This window comes from Polypterus senegalus, chromosome 18, assembly GCF_016835505.1.
Source record: "Polypterus senegalus isolate Bchr_013 chromosome 18, ASM1683550v1, whole genome shotgun sequence".
Classification (NCBI taxonomy): domain Eukaryota; kingdom Metazoa; phylum Chordata; class Cladistia; order Polypteriformes; family Polypteridae; genus Polypterus; species Polypterus senegalus.
Window position 1 is genome coordinate 45178637 of NC_053171.1, and position 24028 is coordinate 45202664.

The window sequence follows — 24028 nt, forward strand, 5'->3', positions numbered from 1 at the left end:
TAGTGTTGTTTTACCTTGCATAGTGCAAAGAAAGTCTTCATTTTTTCCTTTTTTTAGCTGGAAAAAGCAGGACTTGGTGTGGTAACATGAGAACTAAAAACCAGGTAGTATCAAAATATAACAGCTGAAACGTGTACATGTTGAGCAAACCTTTATTGAAGCTCTTCAATTTGAAATGTATCTTAAGACTGGCTTCAGAATTTCCACTTAGTGATATAACATTTTTTCAATTTAAGTCACTGAAGATTAGAAAGATAAAAACAACTCCGTGCCATCTGTGTAATATGTAGTAGTGGTGGTTATAGTTTTGAAATTTGTTTTTGCTATATTAACCTTAGGACATGGTCCCTGCACTAAACCTGCCTACCTACAGACAATAATACTGCAGGGCTATCATCACATTCCTATGAATATGAAATCCTTCTCAGTGAGAACTAAACTAAACGGAGTGGTGGCTCTGAGGCTAGGGATCTTCACTGGCAATCGGAAGGTTGCCGGTTCAAATCCCGTAAATGCCAAAAGGGATTCTGCTCTGTTGGGCCCTTGAGCAAGGCCCTTAACCTGCAATTGCTGAGCGCTTTGAGTAGTGAGAAAAGCGCTATATAAATGCAAAAAATTATTATTATTAAGCCACATACTGTAAGTAGCTTGTCTCATAGCCATTATAGGTCACAGGCCCATAAATAGAATAATCATATTAATTTTTTTTGTATGTTCATTATATACACACTCCTAAGTATTTTCCAGATATGCTTTAATACTCTTTAAAATTCAGGATTTTTTAAAAAAGGAATCTGAAAATATTAGCAACCATCAGATAGTCTAATACTCCTATATTCAAGTCAGCTTAAAACCTGGGAGATTGACCTGTGAAAATTGTAATTTTGCATGTCTTCCTGTCTGTTAATGGAACATAGATGAGAAATAAACAGCCCCAAAGAATCATTTTATTTTCTCAGGCATAAAAGAGATATAGTCTTTCACCATAATCTAGACAATGTTGATGTTCTTTTTCTAAATGCAGAGGTACAACCTAGTGAGTCCCTTAAAATTTAATGGCATTGTTCTGGCATTTTGGAAACCATATGCTCTTCCTTTGTTTCGGATTCAGAAGAGTTGTGTATTCATTTTGGAAGGTAATACCACACATTTGTTTTTGTTTTATTGCAAAACTAGCAAAATACCCGCGTTTCACAGCGGCGAAATACTACCTTAAAATGTTTATTAAGAAGAAAATTAAATCTTTTTAAACTGAGGGAAAATATACCAATAATTATTTGTTAAGGATCTCTTTGTATACCACATTGTGAGTTCGGCCCTCTGGTTGTAATATGACCAAACTGTGCACTGAGCTTACTCTTAAGCATTCAACGTACAGTTGGCAATGTGAACAGTAATCTTGTTTCAAATCTCACAGCTTGGATTGCTGCTGTCATAATCGGTTTGAGTTTCATGGTTTGTTTCAATTACGACAATATTTGTAGGACTTGTGTTGAAGTGACATTCGGCATCTGTCAAGCTTTGTGTGTATACAACCAGTTTCATTGATAACTTCACATCCAGCTTTTGAGAGTTTAAACATTTATAAACATCAGTGTCCACTGCTGAAATTGTCACCTGTGAATCTAAGATGTTTATTGGCGGTTGTCGAAAGGTGTAAAATATTTTGCTATTTCGGTACACTTGAAAGCGACAACCGAACAATTCAGTGGCAGCCATCAACTCACATGCAGATGCATAGGTGAAGGGCTTAAACATTTCACTCTTCTAGTGCTCCTGTGTAGTATAATTATCTCCTGTACCGTCATCAGTCCACACCTTGAACCTGTCCCAGTCATTCAATACATAAGAGCCTGATATGGCCGTGCAATATGTAACAAAGAAAATGGAAAAGGCAGGTGCCATCTCCGGGGCATGGAAACCACTCGGTGACAGTTCTTTGATCAATGGTGATCACCTCGATAGACATGTTAATGCGGGTATGGTTGGAATGATAAAGGAAATGGGTACCTGAACAATGTAATGTAAGTCTAAAATACCTACACAATAATTATAATCGTAATAAATGAACAATAAAACAGCAGAGAAGCTGTGGATTAAATAAAAAGGCTGTAGTTATCAGCAGGGAGACGTGAATCACGTGGCAAAGCAAGGAAGGGAATGTAGAGACTGGAGCAACAGACGGCTTTATATAGGCAGGCAGCCAACAACGTGGGAGGTGTTGGGATGGGGGACCCAACGCCGCCTCACACGGTGACTGAGCTGCAGGCTATGGATGTATATATGTACGTAAGTAGGATTCAGTTAGCGTTGGGAACCCGCTGCCCAAATTTCTTGAAGATGGGCCCATAAGTAACAAAGACTGTTGAAAAGTTCAATATGGCGGCTGACAGTGGCGTCACACAACCGAAATAAGTACGTACATTGGTTTCGGTTAGCGCAGGGAAGCCGCATACCAGATTTCAACATGTAACATTGCGCATTGCTTGAGCACTTATCTACAACTTGTCTGGGAAGTCCAGTCGTAATTAGTCTTGGTTTTTATGGTGGATTATTTTGAACATTTGCAGTGTAACGTGTTATTAATCAGTCTTTTTAGTATTGCAGAAGTGATTACTTCATATAATTTTACATTTACAGTTCATTATAGTGAGTTAGAACATTTATTAAAACAATATTAAGAGTGGCTTGTTTCCATCACCGTGCACTGATCTGTACATTGTCCAATTCAACTTAAAATAGAACCTTGCACTATCCTTTTTTTTTTTTAAAACCTGGGCCATCCAAAAATGTGTCCATTTCAAGACTTTTAATTGTAAGTGATGATGTCAGTCACACACTTCAGTGGGTCAGTTTTTGGAAATGTGCTGCGCTCCGACCTTTTCGGAAAAACAATCTTTACATATTAATCAGGTTTACATTTTAGAATTATCCTTACTCCTTTATCAGCTCTGTTTTCATTAATGCTCAGTGAAACATTACTGTTTTAATGCATCAAATTACTGCTATCGGTAAATGAATGTTATTTACAGTCCACTGCTAGCACGCCATCTTACCTTACTGATCTAGAAGAGTAGAATCCTAGCCAGTCTACATAAACACAAGGGGAAAATGTCAGCATGTTTAACTTAAAATTAAAAGGAAAAAATAAATTCACCTTAAGAGGATTAATTAAGTAAGTATGTGGAACAATTACTAACATTTTTCAGTATATCAGTATCTTTGAGTGAATATTTCATATAAAATGTTTCTCTGCTGTCTAGATGTATAGGAATTTAAACTGTACTATGTTTCTTCCTGATTTGATTTGTGATTTATTGTGTTGTAATGCAACCTTTAAAATCAATAAAATATAAAAAGGATCCAAATTCAAAATATCACACCCAAGCACTCTTCTCAGATGATTGATTTGTTATACTAAAAAAGTGTTCTATTTAAGGCCATGTCACATTAGGCAATGTTTCTAGCAGTTTTCCATCTTAACCATCATAACCTTAATCTTAGGAAGTTGGAGGCAGTTAGCGGTGTGCTCCTGTGAATCTAGAGTTGTAATGTGACATGCTCAGTGACTCGCTATAATAAAATCAAAAAGGCTTTAATCTTGTCTTTAGTTGTAGGGGCATGCTCTGTCTGCATGAAGCTGACAGAAAATGAATGCCAATCTGGAAGTACGGTACATATAATGCAGCAATTAGGAATAAGGAAGAAGAGTGTTTTGGATCTCACTAACAGTAGTAAAGCTTGTTTGTCTGATGTGTGTTTTACAAATCACGGCAGAATGGAAAAAAGGGCTGAGATTAAGATTGAACTCGCCACACCTGTTAACCCTTTCGCAGCTTGTTACTGGTTATCAAAAAAGGGGTGAGCACAGCTGTGCTTGGAAGGTCAGCATGTAGTAGCTAAATTTGACATAGTAAGCGATTTTTTCAGTCATGTAAATTGACATTATCCAGCAATGAGTTCAGTAACTGCATTTGTCAAGTCAAACATCCCCTCCAACTAGATGCCACATAACATGACATTGCCTTTAGTTGTAGTGTTGGTAGAGGCTGTAGTGTATGTTAGATTACGTTTAATTCTTGTGAATATCATTGTAAAACTTGAAATGTATTCGTACATATACTGCAGTTCTGGTATACTTCATTCACATAATTGCAATAGCATTTGGTGCTCAAAATTAGTGAGATAATGTCAGTTTATGCCAATCTGACTTTCTGCTAGGTGTAACAATTGTGAAGTGAAGCTTCTTGATGATGTATTTATTTTTGAGTGCCTTCAATGGGCTGTGTTTGCTTTATACAATCACCTTTGTATTTAGGCTCAATATGGAATTTATCAAATTTTAACATGCCCTGCCACTTTCTTTGTTGTATACTGTCCCACCCAATGTGAACCTGAGAGGCAATTTCCTATTCATTTGTGTTTTGTATACCATATTTTATTTATGATGTGGCAAATACAATTTCTAACAAAGTGTTTGTTTTCCTTTTAAAGACGTTCCAGCTGCAGAACAGCCAGAACTGTTCCTTAAGAAATTACAGCAGTGCTGCATAGTGTTTGACTTCATGGACACATTATCAGATCTCAAGATGAAAGAGTATAAGCGCTCCACTCTCAATGAGCTTGTTGACTATGTCACAGTGAGCAGAGGCTATTTAACAGAGCAAGCATATCCTGAAGTAGTGAGAACGGTAAGTGACAACATTTTTTGAGATCTTTCTTTCTTTCTTTTATTTCTTTGTTTGTCCCTCTTTTTGCTGACTCATCAGAACATCTGCAGAATTGTTTGTGAAATTGCACACAAATGGAAATATAGTGTATTAATCAATTTATTCACTAGGATATGAAAAAGTACCAAAACTGCTCATCTCTGCAGTTTACAGAATTATGTGTTTCAGGACATAGTTAAAATCCTTTTTCATCATATGTTTAGATATTTGATATTGTGATTTCTGGTTTGGAATATGCTATCATCTTTCCAATCAAAGTTGCTCAAGCTGTATTATTCAGAAAAGTATTTTAGGGATTAAATACTATATTTTATTAGTTTTATCATTCTGTCCAACCTCCCTTTAACTGAATCCGAATAAAAGCGAGAGAGAACCAATCAGCACAAGTTATGCTCATAAGACCAAGATCAACTAAAGAGCTATTTGTAACAATCAGTATATGTTGAAGTATGCAGTGTACATGTTAATAATTCATATGGTGACAAAGGATAACCAGAATGCACATAACTTATAAATGATGCTTTCATTGATAAGCAGATGGCTTACAAAGCACACCAAATATGCATAAAATGTATTTTTACATTTTGCATATATAAATGTGGTAGAAGATTGAGAGGAAAATTGATATAATTTTATTGCACTGCACAATATTGCATAAGAAAAAAGGTGACAATGGACAAGTCCAGGCTATTTTATTTTTTGCCAGTATAGATAATGTCAAAATTACAATATGAACAATATGAGAGTAAAGAAAGTTTTGTATTTTTACTCTTGGAGCAATATTTCCATTACAGTATGTATAAATTTTGCCCTTTACCTTCTGATTTATTACAAAATGTAAAATACTTCATGTGAAAATGTAGTAAATATTGTTGCATTAATTAATATGTACTTACAGAAACTGAAGCTTTCAAAAATTCTTAGACATTACTTTCTGTATTATTCCTAGTGTAAGATTACACACTTATGTCTAATAATAAACAAAAATAGGTTTTAAACTACTGTTGCATTGCACTTTAGTGCAAGTTCACTGTTACCAGTTGAATTTTCTAACGAGATACATTCGGGAAACATTTTAGTACTTGTGAAGCGACTCTATCACAAACTTGCATTACTGTATTAACATTTAGGGCTGATTATGGCAAAAACAATTACAGTTCCTCTTTTTGCCTTTTACCCCTGGACATTTACTCTCCTGACAGCTAGTTGTAGTCATAGTAATTATAAATTAAAAAACAAGTAAAGTAATTAATAAATATGTTCAAGCCTTAAAACCACGCAGTTTCACTTAACGTGCATATCATGAATATTGACTGCAAGCGGAGTTTCTCTGTGTGAAAATTTCCCATCTGTTAGATGTTTTAAAGCCTCCTTATGAATTGTGATCCTATTTTGTTCTTATCTGCCAAATATCTTCAGGTTTCTGAAGAAAGTTCTTTCACAAGTAAATTGTTTCTGTAAAGTTTAATTAACTTCCTGCTAAAGTGACAAAGACCCATGTTGTGGTAGGATGCCAGCAAGCATGCAAAGATGCAGTGCGTCTCTGCTGTTTTAGATAATAGGAATGCAGAACTTTGTTCCCATGCTTTGCAACAACTTGCACACTACAGAATGAGTTGTGTTGCTTTAGCTTATGATAAGAGATTGCTGATGAGACGGTGATTTGCACTTTTTTCACTGGAAACAATATGAGGAAGTCTGAATGCAAGGTTTCACCATTACTTTGTTTAAGAGCCCTTTGGGCACATTCTGTGTATTGTTAATGCAACTGAAATAAGTCAGTGCCCAAAGAGAGAAACAAATCCATTACAGCAATTTCTTAGGCTTTGCATTCAAGGAAACCTGCAACGTGTATTCCAAACATTCAAGTAAACAAATAAAATGCAATGCAAATGATGGCACTGAGACTGACTTCAATTGTTAACATGGAAATGTTAATTTACACCTTATGTTATTTTTCAAATTATATATTCTTTAATGATTTGTGTATTGAATTCCATGCTCCGTTTTTTCTGCATTTAAAATTCCATAAATATGATGAGGCAGAAAGAGAGAGCTAGTACACACTAGAGCACAATGTGAAACAGGACCCCAGCTGTCTAATACAGTAATCTGGTGTAGGGGAGAAATTTTTGGGCTTAGTATGTTGACCTCAGTCTAGTCTGTCATTCTTTAAGTGAAATAAACACATTACATTTTAGTGAGGTTGCAGACTCCTTTACTTTTTAACTGCCAGTGCAAAGAGACTTGCATTTAGATTAATACAGCACTGTAACTAGCAAGAAACATAAAGTGGAAAGCAGGGAGTTTCAAGTTACCTGTGTGGTCAAATATAGTCATATGAAAAAGTTTGGGAACCCCTCTTAGTTCTTTGGATTTTTGTTTATCATTGGCTGAGCTTTCAAAGTAGCAACTTCCTTTTAATATATGACATGTCTTATGGAAACAGTAGTATTTCAGCAGTGACATTAAGTTTATTGGATTAACAGAAAATATGCAATATGCATCATAACAAAATTAGACAGGCGCATAAATTTGGGCACCCCAACAAATCAATACTTAGTTGAGCCTCCTTTTGCAATATAATAGCCTCTAGACGCCTCCTATAGCCTTTGACAAGTGTCTGGATGTATTTTTGACCATTCTTCTATACAAAATCTAACTTCAGTTGACTTTAATGGCTGCCGGGCATGGACAGCCTGCTTAAAATCATCCCATAGATTTTTGATGATATTCAAGTCAGGGGACTGTGATGGCCATTCCAGAATATTGTACTTCACACTCTACATGAATGCCTTTGTAGATTTCAAACTGTGTTTTGGGTCATTGTCTTGTTGGAATATCCAACCCCTGCGTAACTTCAACTTTGTGACTGATGCTTGAACATTATCCTGAAGAATTTGTTGATATTGTGTTGAATTCATCTGACCCTAGACTTTAACCCTAGTCCCTGAACTAGCCGCACAGCATGATGGAACCTCCTTCAAATTTGACAGTACGTAGCAGGTGTTGTTCTTAGAATGTGGTGTTCTTCTGCCATGCAAAGAGCTTTTTGTTATGACCAAATAGCTCAGTTTTTGTCTCATCAGTCCAAAGCATCTTGTTCCAGAATAAATCTGGCTTGTCTAAGTGAGCATTTGCCTACAACAAGCAACTCTGTTTGTTACGCGAGTGCAGAAAGGGCTTCTTTCTCTTCACCCTGCCATACAGATATTCTTTGTGCAAATAGCACTGAATTGTAGAACGATGTACAGATATACCATCTGTAGCAAGATGTTCTTGCAGGTCTTTTGAGGTGATCTGTGGGTTGTCTGTAACCATTCTTACAATTCTGCGCCTATGCCACTCCTGTATTTTTCTTGGCTTGCCAGACCTGCGTTTAACAGCAACTGTGCCTGTGACTTTCCATTTCCTCCTCTGAGAGAGCTTTTAATAGCCTTCCCCTAAACCATCATACTGAACAATCTTTGTTTTCAGATCTTTTGTGAGTTGCTTTGAAGATCCCATGCTGTCAGAGGAGAGTCAAAGGGAAGCACAACTTACAATTGACCACCTTAAATACCTTTTTTTTGATGATTGGACACACCTGTCTATGAAGTTCAAGGCTTGACAAGCTAATCCAACCAATTTGGTGTTGCAAGTAATCAGTATTGAGCAGTTACATGCATTAAAATCTGCAAATTTACAAGGATACCCAAATTTTTGCACAGCCAGTTTTTCACATTTGATTTAATTTCATACAACTAAATACTGCTTCACTAAAATCTTTGTCCGGAAAACACCCCAGTACTCCGATGTTCCTAGGAAATGAAAGACATACCACTGTTATCTTTTTTGTTGAACTTAGAGTAAATTATTATGCAGGCTGAGAGGGGGAACCAAACCTTTTCATATGACTGTATTATAGCACCTGCAAGAGGCAAACAAAGGAGAAAGAAAACATGTTGGATGTTGGAGAGCAAGAGTCAGATCATAAATACACTATTTAAACTAGGCACTTGTATCCAAATTTTATATGGATAGACCATAAACACATTTTTTACATGTTATCCAGTTCTTTCAGATTAAGGAAATTACCAATATGCATGGCAGTGTACTTGGGAAGTGTAAGGTTCCCTCTGATCAGTTTTGTAGGAGACATTCTCTGGTCTCCCAAGATGGAGGTAACTACATGAATTTATAGATGGCTTTGAGAGGAGATAGTGGTTTCCATGTTGTGATGGCAGTGTTGATGGCTCTCATATCCTCATCACTTACTCAAAATTTGACACTGACTGTTGCAACCAAAAGGATACCACTTAATTTTACTCCAGGCTCTAAATGTTGTCATCCTTCTGTATAGGTAATTATAAGTTTTGGGCAAAGTTGAACACTAATTTAAGCAGTCTAGCAAGAAAAATACTCATTCTTTAAAGTGACACTTCGGAGAGTATTTATAAAGCAAAAATACTTTAATGTTTATTCACATAAATAAAATGACACAGCTGTGGTACAATTCTGCCTATTTTCTGTTGGCCTACTTATAATTTGTGCTTTTTCCTAATCCAAAAGCACCCATAATTAACTTTCTGCATATCATGCCTATCACACTTTTACTAGCAACATTGTCTAAACTTATGTATTCGGCTGGGTGAATATGACAATTTGTCATTTGTGAATTTCCGCTGTATAGTCGAGAAATGGCACAAGTCTTATGGCTCACCACCATCATTTGCTTTGAAGCCAAATGTTGTCAGATTGGCAAAAGTGATTTATTTGTAGGCACCTCTTTGCCCATCTGTACTTTTCTGTATTAATCCAGGTAGTTTGCCTTGTTACAGTGCATGGCTTTTAACAATGTGGACACCTTGTGGCCAAATTGAAATTTACAAGAACTGCATCACAGTAGTGTGTTTGCTTGCTGAGAGCCACACCCCCAGCAAAACATTGGCAATTGGTGATGTTCAAGTGGACAATTGATCAACCTGACCCACATTCACCAACCCTAATCTGTACACCATTGAAAATAAAGGCGTCTCACTTTTTAAATATTTTTTTACTTTAGCAAGATTTACAAAATTCCTTTTTCTGAAATTAATGTGAATTAATGTAAATATATGAATTGCTGCTTTGAGTATTTTTTAAATGTAATCTGCAAATGAAATAGTGAATGTCAAATATTAGGTTTGTTTATAAAGCTGGTTTGGATTTGCAGTACGAAAAAAAAAATGAAACCTGTCTCGCTTATAGAATTTTATTTTTTTAATTTAAAATGGCTCAGCACATATTTTCTTTGTAAAGTAGTAGGTGTATTAGTTTTATTTAGTTAATCAAGATAAGATGGCAGACTAGTTGTGATCAATCACAGTAATCTAGCGTAACAACCTTAGATAGGCCAATAACTGCATTTTTTATTAAAAAAATTCTTTGTAAGAAGAAAACCTTAGTGTTTAATCCCCTTTTTGTTGAAACTTTTGTTTTCTTGTGTTGAAATGGTGCAAAGAAAGATTTCATGTTTCTAATTAAAAGATGATGTACAGAGTAGTTTGCTTATAGTAAAATATAGGTGTAATCACATTATAACTAAACTCACGGGATCATAAAAATATTCAGTATAATGGAATTTTCATTATAATGAATAAGGAGAAAATATGTGTAGTATTGTGACCAGGGCTGCAAGTCTGCTGTGTCTAACAGCAGCGGTGCAAGGACAGTTCCGTAGCTGCTCTGCTCCATCTGGTAAACAGTAAACCAAGGGCAAAGAAATTGGTTATCCTCTACAGGATCAGGGTGACCTCATACTGTGCTTGTCGCCCACTGTTTAACATTTTACACTGGGCTTTGATCTGCTGTTCCTCACACTCTCCTGATCTGTCTTCTCCACACCACGTCTGCCACAGTCGTGATTTTGAGCCACTGGTGGTGTTCTAATCTGAAGATGGAGGCTAAAGCAGGACGATTACATGTGCCGCGACTCCTAACAGCTCCTGTTAGGAATGAAGTCTTGAGACTGCACCTGCCTTTTCTATACAGTAATAAAGTACTTGTATTTTCCTCAAAAACCTGGACTCATTTTCCTGTCTGTTCATGCAACTCTGTGTGATCCAAGCTTGGCCATACCTGTATAAAAAAAAAATGGTGCTCTTTAAACTGAAAAAAATATTTTATTTGAAAATGACACGTTAGGGGTAACTTTTTTAATAGAAATACAGGTATGAAAATACAGACTGAAAACAAGGTGTTACATGAAGAGGAAGGTACGATTCCAGAATGTTTTTGCCACATAATTTTTCTTCATTGCAGAATCAAAACTTTTTCCAGTATTGTTAATTTTTCTTTCAGCGTAAACTGATACTGTTTCTCAATTTTTTTTTTATGAAACTTGATATCCGCACACAACACATACATACCCGAACGCCCGGTAGAGTGCAGAATTTAGCTGTGTATATGATGTTGTGCCGAGACTGAAAATTTTGCTACAGACTCTCTCTATCTCATATTAAGACAACCTTTTACAGGGTTTCCGAGTCCCGACGCGATTAACTATTTTTTGCATCGCATTATCATCTTCGGTGGCCATTTTTAGTTGAAAAAACTTTTGTTATATCCTGAGATTTATATTTCATTTAAATGAGATTCATTTAACATGATATTCTATGAACATTTGTCTGGAACCACAAAAAGTATTCATTGTTCTGAAAATTGTTACTTTGGTATTTACTAAAACGGGATTTAACCAGTGTAAGTTTTGTGATTGCATGTTTTTTTATTAACTGTAAGCCTTTCTTTTAATGTCTATTTACATCAATGGCTGAGAAATATCTTTTGTTTTTTTGAAGCACAGTATGCGAGCTGTTGCTTCTTGAATAAGAGAAGTACCAAATGTGTTTTCTGGGTAGCATCAAAAATGCAATCCACAAGCAAATTTTTCTTAAATAATGATTGACTTGTATTTTATGTCTTGTCTTTTTTTTTTTTACTTTTCATATTTAGAATATTTTTAGTTAATGCTGTCTTTTTGTGTTTATTTTTTTCAGTCTTCTGTAATTGTTGTATTTGGTTGTTTGTTTGTTTTTTTTGTTTTGTTTGTTTGTAGTATATATTTTAGAAATAAGTGTTTTATGTTCACATTTTATCCATGCCAGATGATGTTTCAAAAATATTCAGAATATATACTTGTTTGTTCAGTAGTTTATTTGGCTGTGTAGGGCTATATTGACAATAAACTACTAAAACAATCTTAGATATCTAAACAATATATCTGTCCTCATATTTATGGAAGCAATTTTTACTAAGACATTTACTAATTTTTTTTTTTATTTTTTTTTTTTGTTAGGTCTCCTGCAATATTTTCAGAACTCTTCCCCCCAGTGACAGTAATGAGTTTGACCCTGAGGAAGACGAGCCGACCCTTGAAGCATCCTGGCCACATTTACAAGTAGGCATGTTGATATGTTGTCCATGTGTACTTTGAAGAAGTCATTTTCTTTTTAATATAATAGGCATCATCACCAAGGGAGCATTGTGGTTGGATTTATTTGGACATGAAAACCGTTCTGTTGCTCACAAGTTTAAGTATGTGGCTATTCCTGCAAGAAGATTGGTTTCTTCTGTCTAAATAGAGCCATAGAAATGTAATACTGCCTCTTATTACACCGAATCGTGCCGTCAGTTTTTTTCAATAAAGCTTTATTTTCCCAAAGGAAAGCTAAAGAGGACAATTTAAAAAAAGTCTGTTTAGTTTATACATGAAGGATTGTGCAATGTAGCCACTATAATAGTGCATATGCTTGTTTGCATCTCCTAACATATCAAGAAAGCATATATAGAAGAACAAAATAAATGCTTCTTATTGAGAACTGGAAAGTAAGATTTCAACTCGGTTTACTGTCATGCCTTTCAGTATAATGAAGTCAAGCATGTAGTGACAAATCTGCATTCTACAATGAAGTACAGGTGACACAAGTCAACAGTAATGATGAAATTATTCATTAATATAAATATTACAAATGGGATATTAAATAGTAATGTAAATACAGTGTTCTTTAAACAGTGCAAGTATCTGGTATAAATGTGTATGTAGTAAAAAGTATATTAAACTGACCACATAAGTACATGGGTTGCACAAGTTTCAGTAACAGCAAATCCGCAGTATAGGTTACAGAATAGCTGAAACAGGTGCTTATATGTGAATTAGCAGCTTAATAACTTCGAGGTAAAATGTACTTGTGAGTGTTCTGAATTTATGTGTTTGGGTGCAGGGGAGCAAGTATATTGATGTTTAATGTGTGGGATCTAAGATGTTGTGGAGTGCATTCTTCCAGCATCTTTAGTCATAAATGTCTTGTGTGGATGGAATTAGTCCCCGGTTTTGATGTAAACTTCATGCAAAGTTTTCTCCTTAAGTATTAGTGAAATTGTAGGAGATCTGATGTAAGATGTTCATTTTAAACTTTCTTGCTATGGATGCTCTAACCCCAGGCCACAATTTTAGTGTTTTCCCCCCAGTAGTGTGTTGAATTTAGACGTGGTAATTAAAAATACAGTGAAATGTTTAGGCATAATGATTCGGCTAATGTTTTGTTATTAAAGGTTCCATATTAGGTGAGCAGCAGCTTGTAGTGATTACCGAGTTTATTTACGACACCCTGTAGACAGATGTATATACTTGGCGTGTGCTTTTAAAATGGACAGTAGTCCTGGCTTCAAACAAAAACTAAAGAAGCCATCCAGTTATATAAAAGAATTCTATCATATTCTGTGAAGACATTTTTCCATAACTACAAAAATGTAGACCCGCATTTTAATTATTGATGTTTAAATAGTCTAAGACTGACCTAAGGCTTAATATTTTCTACAGATCACGTTTTGGCAAGAAGCATTTAGCTTTGCTGTAACCCTGGCCACTTACCGTGATTCAGCTTGTGTTGTGTCTGCTCCAGCTTGACAGGCCTGGTACCTTTGTGTTTTACCGGTCTGGCTGGCTGAAGGCCTCTCTTCTAATGAAGTTCTTGATAGATTACCTAAAGGATAACTCATTCCTTTGGATTCTGATGTCCTATAGCTTCTGTAATGAGAAATTTGTACTTGAGCATTCAGAGTCTGCTGAGTAAGAATAACAAAAAATAAACTGCACCATTGTGTGAGAGCTAGAACTGTTTTTTTTTTTGTGTGTAAGTGTGCTACCACCTTGTTAATTGTATTTTACTTCACACAGAATATTTACCCCTCTCTGGATAAGGTACATTTGACTCCTTTTAGATTACATTATACTTCCTGCACATAGCTGCACAATCTTATGGCTGAAACAGTATTCCAAAATCATTGTCAAATTGGACCTTTCTTTGTATAATAATGCGGTGTTGTTTATTATAAGTCACCGTTTGTCTAGATTTATAATCATTTGACCAAAAATCACTTAAGATATTAAACAGTACATGTAATATTATCATAGTCCTTCTCAAAACAAATTTTGCTTGTTAGTTTTTGCTGTCTTTACATATAGTATAGGAAAGGGTTTTGCTATGGAGTTAAAATGTTGTTGGCTGTTTCAAAGGATTTTTACATTGTGGCATTCATAGAATTTGAACAAATGAACCAATCCTCATCTGTTTTATCACACGTAATCATATGCTGAAAAGCTATAATGTTAGATTTTAACCAGAATTGGAAAAAATTGCCATGTTTCCAGCAACATGAAAGTATAAAGTTTTACACCAGTCCAAAAATACATGGTCTGGATATGTAAGAGGAAAATCTGGTGAATTCATTTGGAACAGATTAAAGGAAAGGGCACAAGCAAGAAAAGTGTAAAGGGATATCAAAGGTACAGAGTCAAATGCGCACATCCTGTGGGGTGCTTTTGACTGACAGAACTAGTGTAAGTTTTATGTTTACAGCCTTCTTAATGCAGAAGTCTGGAGAAAAATAGAAACGTAACCATTAATGCTGGTTTGTAGCATATTTATCGTGTTCATTCTGCAGGCTAAACTCTTTCATAAAAGCATCTTATTACTGTCAGCATATACTTATTTAACTATTTTCATTTTATTTTTACGTGCAGCTTGTATATGAATTTTTCATAAGGTTTTTGGAGAGTCAAGAGTTCCAGCCCAGTATTGCCAAAAAATATATAGACCAGAAATTTGTATTACAGGTAAGAACCTTTATTTGGCTTTTGATTAATTGCTCAAAATAATCAAAATATTTAGAAGAATGTATAAAGTAGATGTATTATACTAGAAACTGTATACTTTTTCCAGTCTAGTTAAGCATATTGTTAATTAAATTAGTTTTTCCAAAGGGTTTAGTTATTTCTTTTCAGATGCCACAACCTTGATTTGAAATTTGGAATGCTAACAGATAACTTGTGTTAAGACATTAAGTCAAATCTCATAAATTGTACAATTAATTTAAAATTTGTACTGGATATTTTTATTTGCTTTGCTTCTGATAGATTTTTTTTCCAGATGTTGCTCGTTTAAGCTATATGTTATATTATTTTACATATGCAAACAGAATAGATCTCAACAACAAAAAAATACATTTGCACAACATAGCTTGGTTTTTTGACCATTTTTTGCATAATATTGATGAAGTTCACGAAGAATACTAATGTTTTGATGGAAAATAAAAACTGCAAAACAGCACATCTTCAGTGCATTACTGCATATAAAACAATTATACCACTTGCAAGGTTTGTCTGCAGCAACCTACCTCATCGGCAGAGCTAAAAAGGAAAAACACATAATAATGGGAAGTCAGACAAAAGGATGTGTATGTTGATATAACAAGACATATCCCAGCCAACTTTGTCAATGAGAAAGGCTTTAAGCACATACTCCAGTATTTTCAGCCAAAGTACAACACTCAGCCTAGAGGTATAGTTTCTAAGCATACAGAAATATTTTACCAAGAAAACACAACAGCTGAAAACCCAACTATCCACAGTCAGTAAGATCATATTCAAATGACTTTTAGACTGTACTAACATACAAGTAATACATCAGAATAATGTGTCACTATTTGGATGACAAATTACAGATTAAATCAGTGGCACTGGAACATTTTGTGTCTGTAGCAAGATATACAGTAGTCAGCTGTACCAAGAAGCTAACTGCTGCTCTGTGGAGATAGGGGCTCCTGGGCAAAGTGGTTATAGGTGTTTCCTGGTGTGTGAAACATTGTGGCCACCAGTTCATCCACATCTTGAACATGCCTTCGGTAGAATTTTTTGCTCGTATAGTTGCAGCCAGTGACTGATTTAACAAGTATCTTAATTATGGCAAGAGGCTGTCTAACCATGCCCGGAAACTTGGTTGCTATCAGAAAAGCTGCTATTCTTGGCTGCAGGCAGGAAGGCCATTTAGCACTCATGGGAATAGACATTTGTGCATACAGACAAAATGATGTCAACTGCACTTGTCTGGAAGAGCTGTCTACATACTTCCTTTTTTTATTGCTCATATTGACTGCACATGTGATGCAAATAACACTATAGATTCTTTTGAGGAGGAGTAAAAATACACGTGTAATCTCTGTGGCCACTGCTTAAGTATGAAAATACAGTGATCTGATTTAAGCGCATGTGCCTGTACACTTCATGTCTACTGAAGTGTGTGAAAGACCTAATAGTTAAGAGGCCACACATGTGACCGACTCCTGTGCATGTCATAATGCTACTGTCCTTAATCAGAATCAGAATCACTTTATTGCTAGCATGTCAAACATAACAGAACTGACTTGGTTATGTGCAAAAACAAGGAATACAGGAAATTACCAGTTCAAGACAACACAATTTTAGCTCACCATTAACCTCTCATTGTGCAATTAACTATACAAATACAACAGTTTCTTGAACAAAAACATTTACAGACTTCAATAATACCTACAAATAGAAACACTATACAAAATAATATAGGTATTAGGGAATCCATTCCCGGGAATTTGGGAATCCCAGGCTCCTGGGGATGACACAGTGCATGGGCATCTCACATGTGAACGGTTTTAGAACGGCCGACACTTATTTTTAATAAATCTACTGCAATATGTGGACACCAATAAAAGACTAACCGTATCTACAAGCAGTTCATGCTGTCATATAAGTACATGTATCTAGTTAGTTGCGGTAATAAGAGCGTAGAAAGCACAACGTGTCCAGCGTACCGCTGAGAAAGCACGCTCTGCCTCCACTGAAGTAGGCAGCACAGTCATCAGATACTGATACACTTGTTCTAAACAACGCCTGCGCTTGCCGTTGCTCTGAAACACCGCCCTTCCAGCTTTTACTGATGCATCCAGTTTCTTGTCATCATTCTGTGATGGCAAGTTTCTTGGCACAGATAATGCGGATGCAACAGACTGATTCATTGCAATTTCAAGTTGCTGTTCAAAGCTGTTGTCTGACAGACATCAATTAAGTCTGCCCCGTCCCGGCATTCGTGAGCTGCAGAGTGCAGAATCCTCCCAGTCCTCTGTGTTCAGTCTTAGTGGAAGTTGAGAGACTGACTGCTGCTGGTCTGTTGTTGACTGAATTAATCGGCAACACACTACACCGTGGGCCAAAAAGTGGTGAAGATGAAGAAGGTGAATCGGACTTAAATGAAGTGGGGATAGTGACACTGATATACTGTAGATGGCAAAGGGTCAGAGTTCAAGCAGGGTCTCATGTTCTTGTCAAACTGGCAATAAAACACAATTAGCTGAGCCAAAATAGGGGAGAATGAGGCTTGGGAACACTTATGCCTGTAATTTGTAAGTTTTTTTCAGAGAACCCCACAATGCCTGGCAATTACTGCTAAAGTCTTTTTCCAGTTGATCTTTATAATTTGCCTTTGCAGCTTTCAGAGCTTTATTAAAATGCCGCCTTGCAGATCGGTATTCATTCCTATCCCCTGACGTGCATGTCTGGTCCTTAGCAGCTCTGAGAACCCTCAGCTTCTTGGTGAACCATGGCTTGTCATTGTTGTATCTCACAATGGTCTGTTTTGGGAGACACACATCTTCACAGACGAAGATGTAAGATGTCACAATATCAGTGTATTCATCTATGCTGCTACACCAGTCTTCCATGGCTTTCCAATCCATAGAGCCCAAACAGTCCGTCAGCCTTCCATCTTCCTCAGTAGTCCAGCTGGGGCTAATAGACCCGTTAGGCTGTTGACTGTTCCAGCTTCCTTTTTTATAGGTGGGGACAAGCATAATCTTGGCATGGTCAAATTTGCCATGAGCAGCATGGGAGAAATGGCAAAATGCCCCTTTAATGTTGGTGTAAAAGTGATCCAGTGTTCGGCCCTCATGTGTGATGCAGTTGATCAGTTGGTGGTATCTAGGCAGATCATCTTTCATGTTACTTTGGTTAAAATCCCCCATAATGAAAATGACAAAAATGGGAAGTTTATTTTCTAAATTATGAACATTATCAGCCTGCAATTGTTGTTCCAATTGAGCATTCACATCAGGAGGAATCTAAATACCAACCAGTATAACGGAATGAAATTCCCTTGGTAAATAGAATGGCTTGCAATGAACATCAGCAGAGGAAAAACAGAGAATTTCAGACACATCCCTGCACCAGCTGTTGTTTATAAACATACACATGCTACCACCTTGTGATTTGCCCAAAAGACTTCTGTTACGGTCCACTCTGAATAACTGAGATCCTGCCTTTTGAATAACATTGTCTGGTAGATCAGAGCTAGGCCATGTTTCTGTAAAATAGAAGGTACAGTTACATTCAAAATCTTTGTTAGTGTTAATCAGTAACAACAGCTCGTCCATTTTGTTAACAAGCGAGCGAACATTTGAAATGCAGATTGCCAGGAGTGAAGTACGAAAGCCTGTCCAGAGCACTAGCCTGCTTACAGACAGGGAAAACTACTGTGGTAAATTTCCCTCATTTCAAACAAACCGAGAAAATAAATCTGGTGGAACTAAGTCCTGTCTATGAAAAAGATTTTTACTAGTAAAAGTAATTCTTGAAGTCCATAAAAAACACACATTAACCTCTCAAAAATATGTACAGAACGAGAACACCAGAGAACTGTGGCAGTGTGGTTGGCACCAGAGACTACAAAAATGCACAAAGTGTTTTTCAGTAATGTAAAGAGCCAATTTGTGACACATTTTCCTTAACATTTAAATGAATTATTGCACACACAGTGCATAAATCAGAGGGCAGAGTGGTGGGTCTGAGGCTGATGATCTTTGTTGGTATCTGGAGGGTTGCCCCTCTACTGGCAAAAGAGATCCTACTCTGCTGGACCCTTGAGCAAGGTTCTTAACCTGCACTTGCTCTAATGGCTGACCAAGGGATATGTGATAACTAACAAATTCCTAATACAAGAAATTGTACAAGATGAAATAAAGACAGATGAATAAAACTTTTCCTGTGGGGGAAAAAAATGCTTGAATAATTTTTTCTGATATTAAGGGTGATATCCCTTTTTAACAATTAACAGTTAATAATTGATCAAATAAGGATGAGAATTGGTTATAATATTTGATCAAAATTTGCATCTCCTGTTGAAATTTAGTTGCTGTCATCTAGGTGCCAGGGTAGTTTGTACAGTCTATTTAACAATGCACATTATTATCATAATTGTATTTTTGTACTTTGATTGTTTATATAGGCAATAGTAATAATAATTCTTTGTAGAACTTGTGTTGTGAAAGTGTATATTGAATTGATAACATTTAAACTATAGCCATTGTTACATTACGTGACTTCTAGTTGGAGGGGATGCCAACCTTGATGACTGCATCTCTTCACTTGAATATGTCAATTTACATGACTAGAAATTGTCGGACATATCAAATTACCTGATAGCATAATGAACTTTCTGGTAATTTCACACTTTAAAAAAAAAAAAAAATACTTGCTTGCCCCTTTTTCTGACAAAGCCAGTGCTGTAGAAAGGGCTTACAGGTAAGGTGAGTTCAGCTGCAACCTCTGTCGTTCTCTTATTTTTGTCATGGAGTATAAAACACAAGACATCAGACAGACTTTTCTCTCTTCTGTTTGTTAGGTCTAAAACTCCCTTTTACTGTACTCCGCATTGCTGCTCATTGTAATTCTAGGTTGGCGCTCAATGGTTGGTAGCTGTCATGCACACAGAGCCTATCCTTGCTTTTTAACACAAAAACAAACCTTTGTCAGGGCAAATCACTAATAAATGAAGACTACGACTGAAAATTGCTGAAAATGTTGTGTGTTGTGGCCTTAAGCACAATAGTTCTTCAGTTTTTACTTATTTTTCTTTCCTTAGCTATTGGAACTTTTTGACAGTGAAGATCCACGAGAACGAGATTATCTGAAAACGGTCTTGCACAGAATTTATGGAAAGTTCCTTGGTCTTAGAGCTTTTATACGAAAACAGATTAATAATATTTTTCTACGGTAAGCAAGTATTATGTTTTAAGCATTTGTGTTCCGTGTGCTCTCACTTTGATTAACTAAATTGTTTCTCCCTTCTTGTGTGTCTGTAGATTTGTTTATGAAACAGAGCACTTCAATGGTGTAGCAGAACTTTTGGAGATCCTTGGCAGGTACATTATGTCTCTTTATTTACTTTAGACAAAAGAGCCAATACCAAGACCATAAATAGTCACCCTATGGCTTTCATTTTCTTGAAGTTACTCTGGCAGTTTGTGTTTTACTTGGCACCTTGTCACAGTTATGTGTTATGGCTGTTCTTGTAAATCAAAATCACAATTAAGAGTACTGCTGCTTTGCATTAAAGCCACTGCTTAGGTTAGGGGCTACAAGATGTGAGTACAAGGGTAGCATGCTGTTTTTCACTTTACAGATGAACCTTGGTCAGCATTCTTCCCATCTCCTCTTTGTAATTTGACAAATTTGAATTTTGTAGTTTGCTCTTTGATGAGAAAATTGTTACATTTTTGAGCACTGCTATGTGCAGAATCTTCTCTCAATTCAGTTATATTTGTATTTAAACCAGCAGCTTGTCGACTGACCATTTGTTTTTAATACAGTGGTAGATATAAAACACATTCCAATACATTTGTAGGTTACTTATGTATTATATATTAAATTCTTTTAAATGTATTAAATTTTATACATTTTTGCTTAATATTAATTATTTTCCATATTGTTTTGGCATCTACTGGTGTAAATCATTGTATTATGGTTACCGGAGTGTTTTTGCAGAAGACTTAACTATAGATAAAGAATCACTTCCCTTGTAACTCCTATATCTTGTGCTTTTTTCCCCTTCATAAAGATTACTTTTTATGCCGGGAGTTCTGGTTTTCTATGCTGTTTGTTAATGGCGAACTTTGGTTATTTTTAATTTATGGTGATCTCCTCTCCCCATCCCAACATACCCTTACCCACCCCCAAATGTGGCATGCCGTCATTTGCCTCAGACACAGCTTTGTTACGTGAGGCTATACTAGGACAGGAATACAAATGTGAAACAATAGCCTTAAATCTTGCTAAATTTGTCAGACTGAATGTGCTCTAGCATCTCTCTTAAATTAAAAATAAAAAAGTCCTTTTATTCTAAAGTGGAATTTTATAACAGTCAAGCAATCTTGGAAATAATTTTACTGCAGTTTTTTTTTTTCTTTCAAATTTTATTTTTTGGGGGATGGATATTTACAATAAACAACAACAATGTAAATTATATGTGCAGCTGAGCCCAAAGGAAATATTCCATTGTAGGAAACTGTAGGTGTCCAGAGTTTTGAACTGGAAGATGGCTAATAACGCAGGAGACAGTAACAAGTCCCACTCTGTATGGCATAGTCATTTACTCTTATTGGGTGTTATTGGATGTCTCACATATGTACAACAACTCACTACATATTTTCAATTGCCAGTCTCTTCTGTTTTGCCTGTTGTAGCTTGTCTTGGTCAGTGTATTCTGACTCGGGAAAGGCTCAGCAACAAAACCATAAAAAGATAATCAGAAGGAAAAGAACTACTGTTAAAGTGTGTAACTTTACTTCTTAGGAAGTTGGTTAACATTAGCCCACACCCCTGAGTGAGAAAAGTGCATATAGATACTCTAACACTCTCCACTTCAAGTGGATGCTTTCTCCCAGCTTCATTGTCACAATTGATCTGCTGCTATGCAGTTTTTATGTTTAAATAAATATAGATATTAAATTATTAGCTGCATCAGCCAAACCACGTGTCTGGGGAAAATTATAGCATGCCGTGATTGTGAAGAAATAGCCTTAACTTCAGACCACCAGACTATCTCTTTTAATATACTTTTAGATGTTCCACATTGTTATTGCATCACTGTCACTACTCTGATTTGGAATAGTGTGGTATATGTACAGCTGTTCTTTGTTGGCTGGCAATGAAGTTCATAGTTAAAATTATTGATTCTAAATACAATCAGGTCAGGGAAATGCAAAAGTAATTAAAGGAATGGAGCAATTGTGAAACTTGCAAGAGATTCTCTGTACAGGAATGCTTTGGGGTCGTCTTTTGTGATCAGATCTTTTTGTAAATGAAGACTTGTATGGAAAACCCATTACATAATATTGTCCATCCGTTCGTTTTGTTTGTAATATTTGCTATAAAAGGTATTTGCAGCTTTGAGAGAGCATGTTGAGAGCTAATTAGTTTTATCAGTGTGTTTTCATCCTTTCAACTTATATTTGTTACTCTCTGTGCTTATAACTAAAGGTATGCAAATCCAAGGCTGAAATATGTTAAATGTTATTTTTAGTCACCGTTTTCTACATTCTTATTTGATTGGATTTTTGAATGCTTCTGTTTATATTTAAAAGGGTAACACATTACTCTGCCTCACTTTATCATATATTTTAGGTTTTTCCATCTTAATTAACAGATGTAGGCCAGTCATGACTCTGTCATTTTCTATTTGTCTCTCTCTGTAGCATAATCAATGGCTTTGCTTTGCCGCTTAAGGCAGAACACAAGCAATTTCTGGTGAAAGTGTTGATTCCTTTGCACACAGTCAGGAGTTTGTCTCTCTTCCATGCACAGGTTGGTTTCTAGATATTTTTTTGTATTGATTTAATAACCTATTTATTGAAATGAATAATTTTTGAAATTGCTTCAGTGTAGCTGAAGTTTATTTTAGAATGTAAAATATTTGGTAGGTCACATGAATATTCTGTGACTGTCTAACACATAAACCATTTTGGGGAAAAAATGTTATATGTTTCTCTGATATCTTTGGATTTTAAAAAAATTGTAATGCCTTAACAGCAATGTAAGAAGTAATACCAGCTGAATTAAGTGTGCCGTGAAATGTAATTTGTAATATTCTGCACCATATTACTTGCATGAAAAATTCTTTTGCTCAACTGAATGCACTCCAATACTGTCTCTTCTACTAATTGGGAAATTGATATTCTATACTATTGTCTAATCTTTGAAGGGATCTGCTCAGAACTCCTCACTGTAATCCTAAAATAAACGTGTTGAGCCAGTGCTGAGTCTTTTTATTTTTCTTTTTGTTTTATCTTAGACCAAAAAGACAACATTTTAGACGGGGTTCTATAGTCCTAAAACTGTCTTGATGTGGTTGTTGAATGCTAAATTTCTTGGGTTTCTTTTATTGCATATGTTCTAGTTGTTTCTTTGAGTTGTATTCTATTGTGACATTTTGTTTAAAAATTTTTTAAAAATACAACCTTAGATGAAATAGTAAATATTTATTGCTTCTAATCCAGTATTGTCATTGTTGTTGTGTGTCATTTTTATTCTTAATACAAGTTATTGACATAAAGTAGTCAGTTGGCTTTTAAATACCAATATGGAGTTAATTACAGTAGAAGTGTTATTTTTTTAGGTTTGTAAAATGTGAAGCATGTTTACTGTTTACAACAATAAAGGCCAAAATCTCTTGTAACTTTATATATTTTTTTCTGTTTAGTTGGCGTATTGTATTGTACAGTTTCTAGAAAAAGATCCAGCATTGACAGAACCGGTAGGGGATGCTATTGTTTCCTTTGTTGTCTGATTGTTGTTTCACTTTGCAAATGTTTTACTGTAAATTAATTTTCTCTTTTTGTTCTGTAGGTTATCAGGGGCTTGTTAAAGTTCTGGCCGAAAACTTGTAGTCAAAAGGAGGTATGGTGCGATGGTGGTGTTACAGGGGTAGTCCTGATAAATCTGTCATGATCTCAGTAATGCCTGTCGTATTAGCACTAACATTTTGCCAGTAATAAAAAAAAAAAAAATCAGTCATGAATAAATGTAACTAAATCTAAACTATAAAAACACTCAGTATAAACTAGTTATAGATGTAGAAGTGTTACCTTAACTAATACTGACACTTCAGGAGTTGATATTTTAAAAATAGTAATGTAAA

At 35.6% G+C, this 24028-nt stretch overlaps 1 protein-coding gene across 4 annotated transcripts in view; it reads left to right on the forward strand.

The window, feature by feature from the left end:
• The window catches only part of ppp2r5eb (protein phosphatase 2, regulatory subunit B', epsilon), a 126962-nt gene that overhangs the window by 80899 nt on the left and 22035 nt on the right, over positions 1–24028 (forward strand). For all 4 annotated transcript variants that reach the window (XM_039742209.1, XM_039742206.1, XM_039742207.1 and 1 more), the window contains exons 3-10: positions 4495–4691; positions 12046–12147; positions 14773–14865; positions 19976–20106; positions 20196–20255; positions 22587–22695; positions 23591–23644; positions 23737–23787. In XM_039742209.1, the coding sequence (XP_039598143.1) occupies positions 4495–4691; positions 12046–12147; positions 14773–14865; positions 19976–20106; positions 20196–20255; positions 22587–22695; positions 23591–23644; positions 23737–23787 (797 nt within the window). The remainder of the gene's footprint in view (positions 1–4494; positions 4692–12045; positions 12148–14772; positions 14866–19975; positions 20107–20195; positions 20256–22586; positions 22696–23590; positions 23645–23736; positions 23788–24028) is intronic.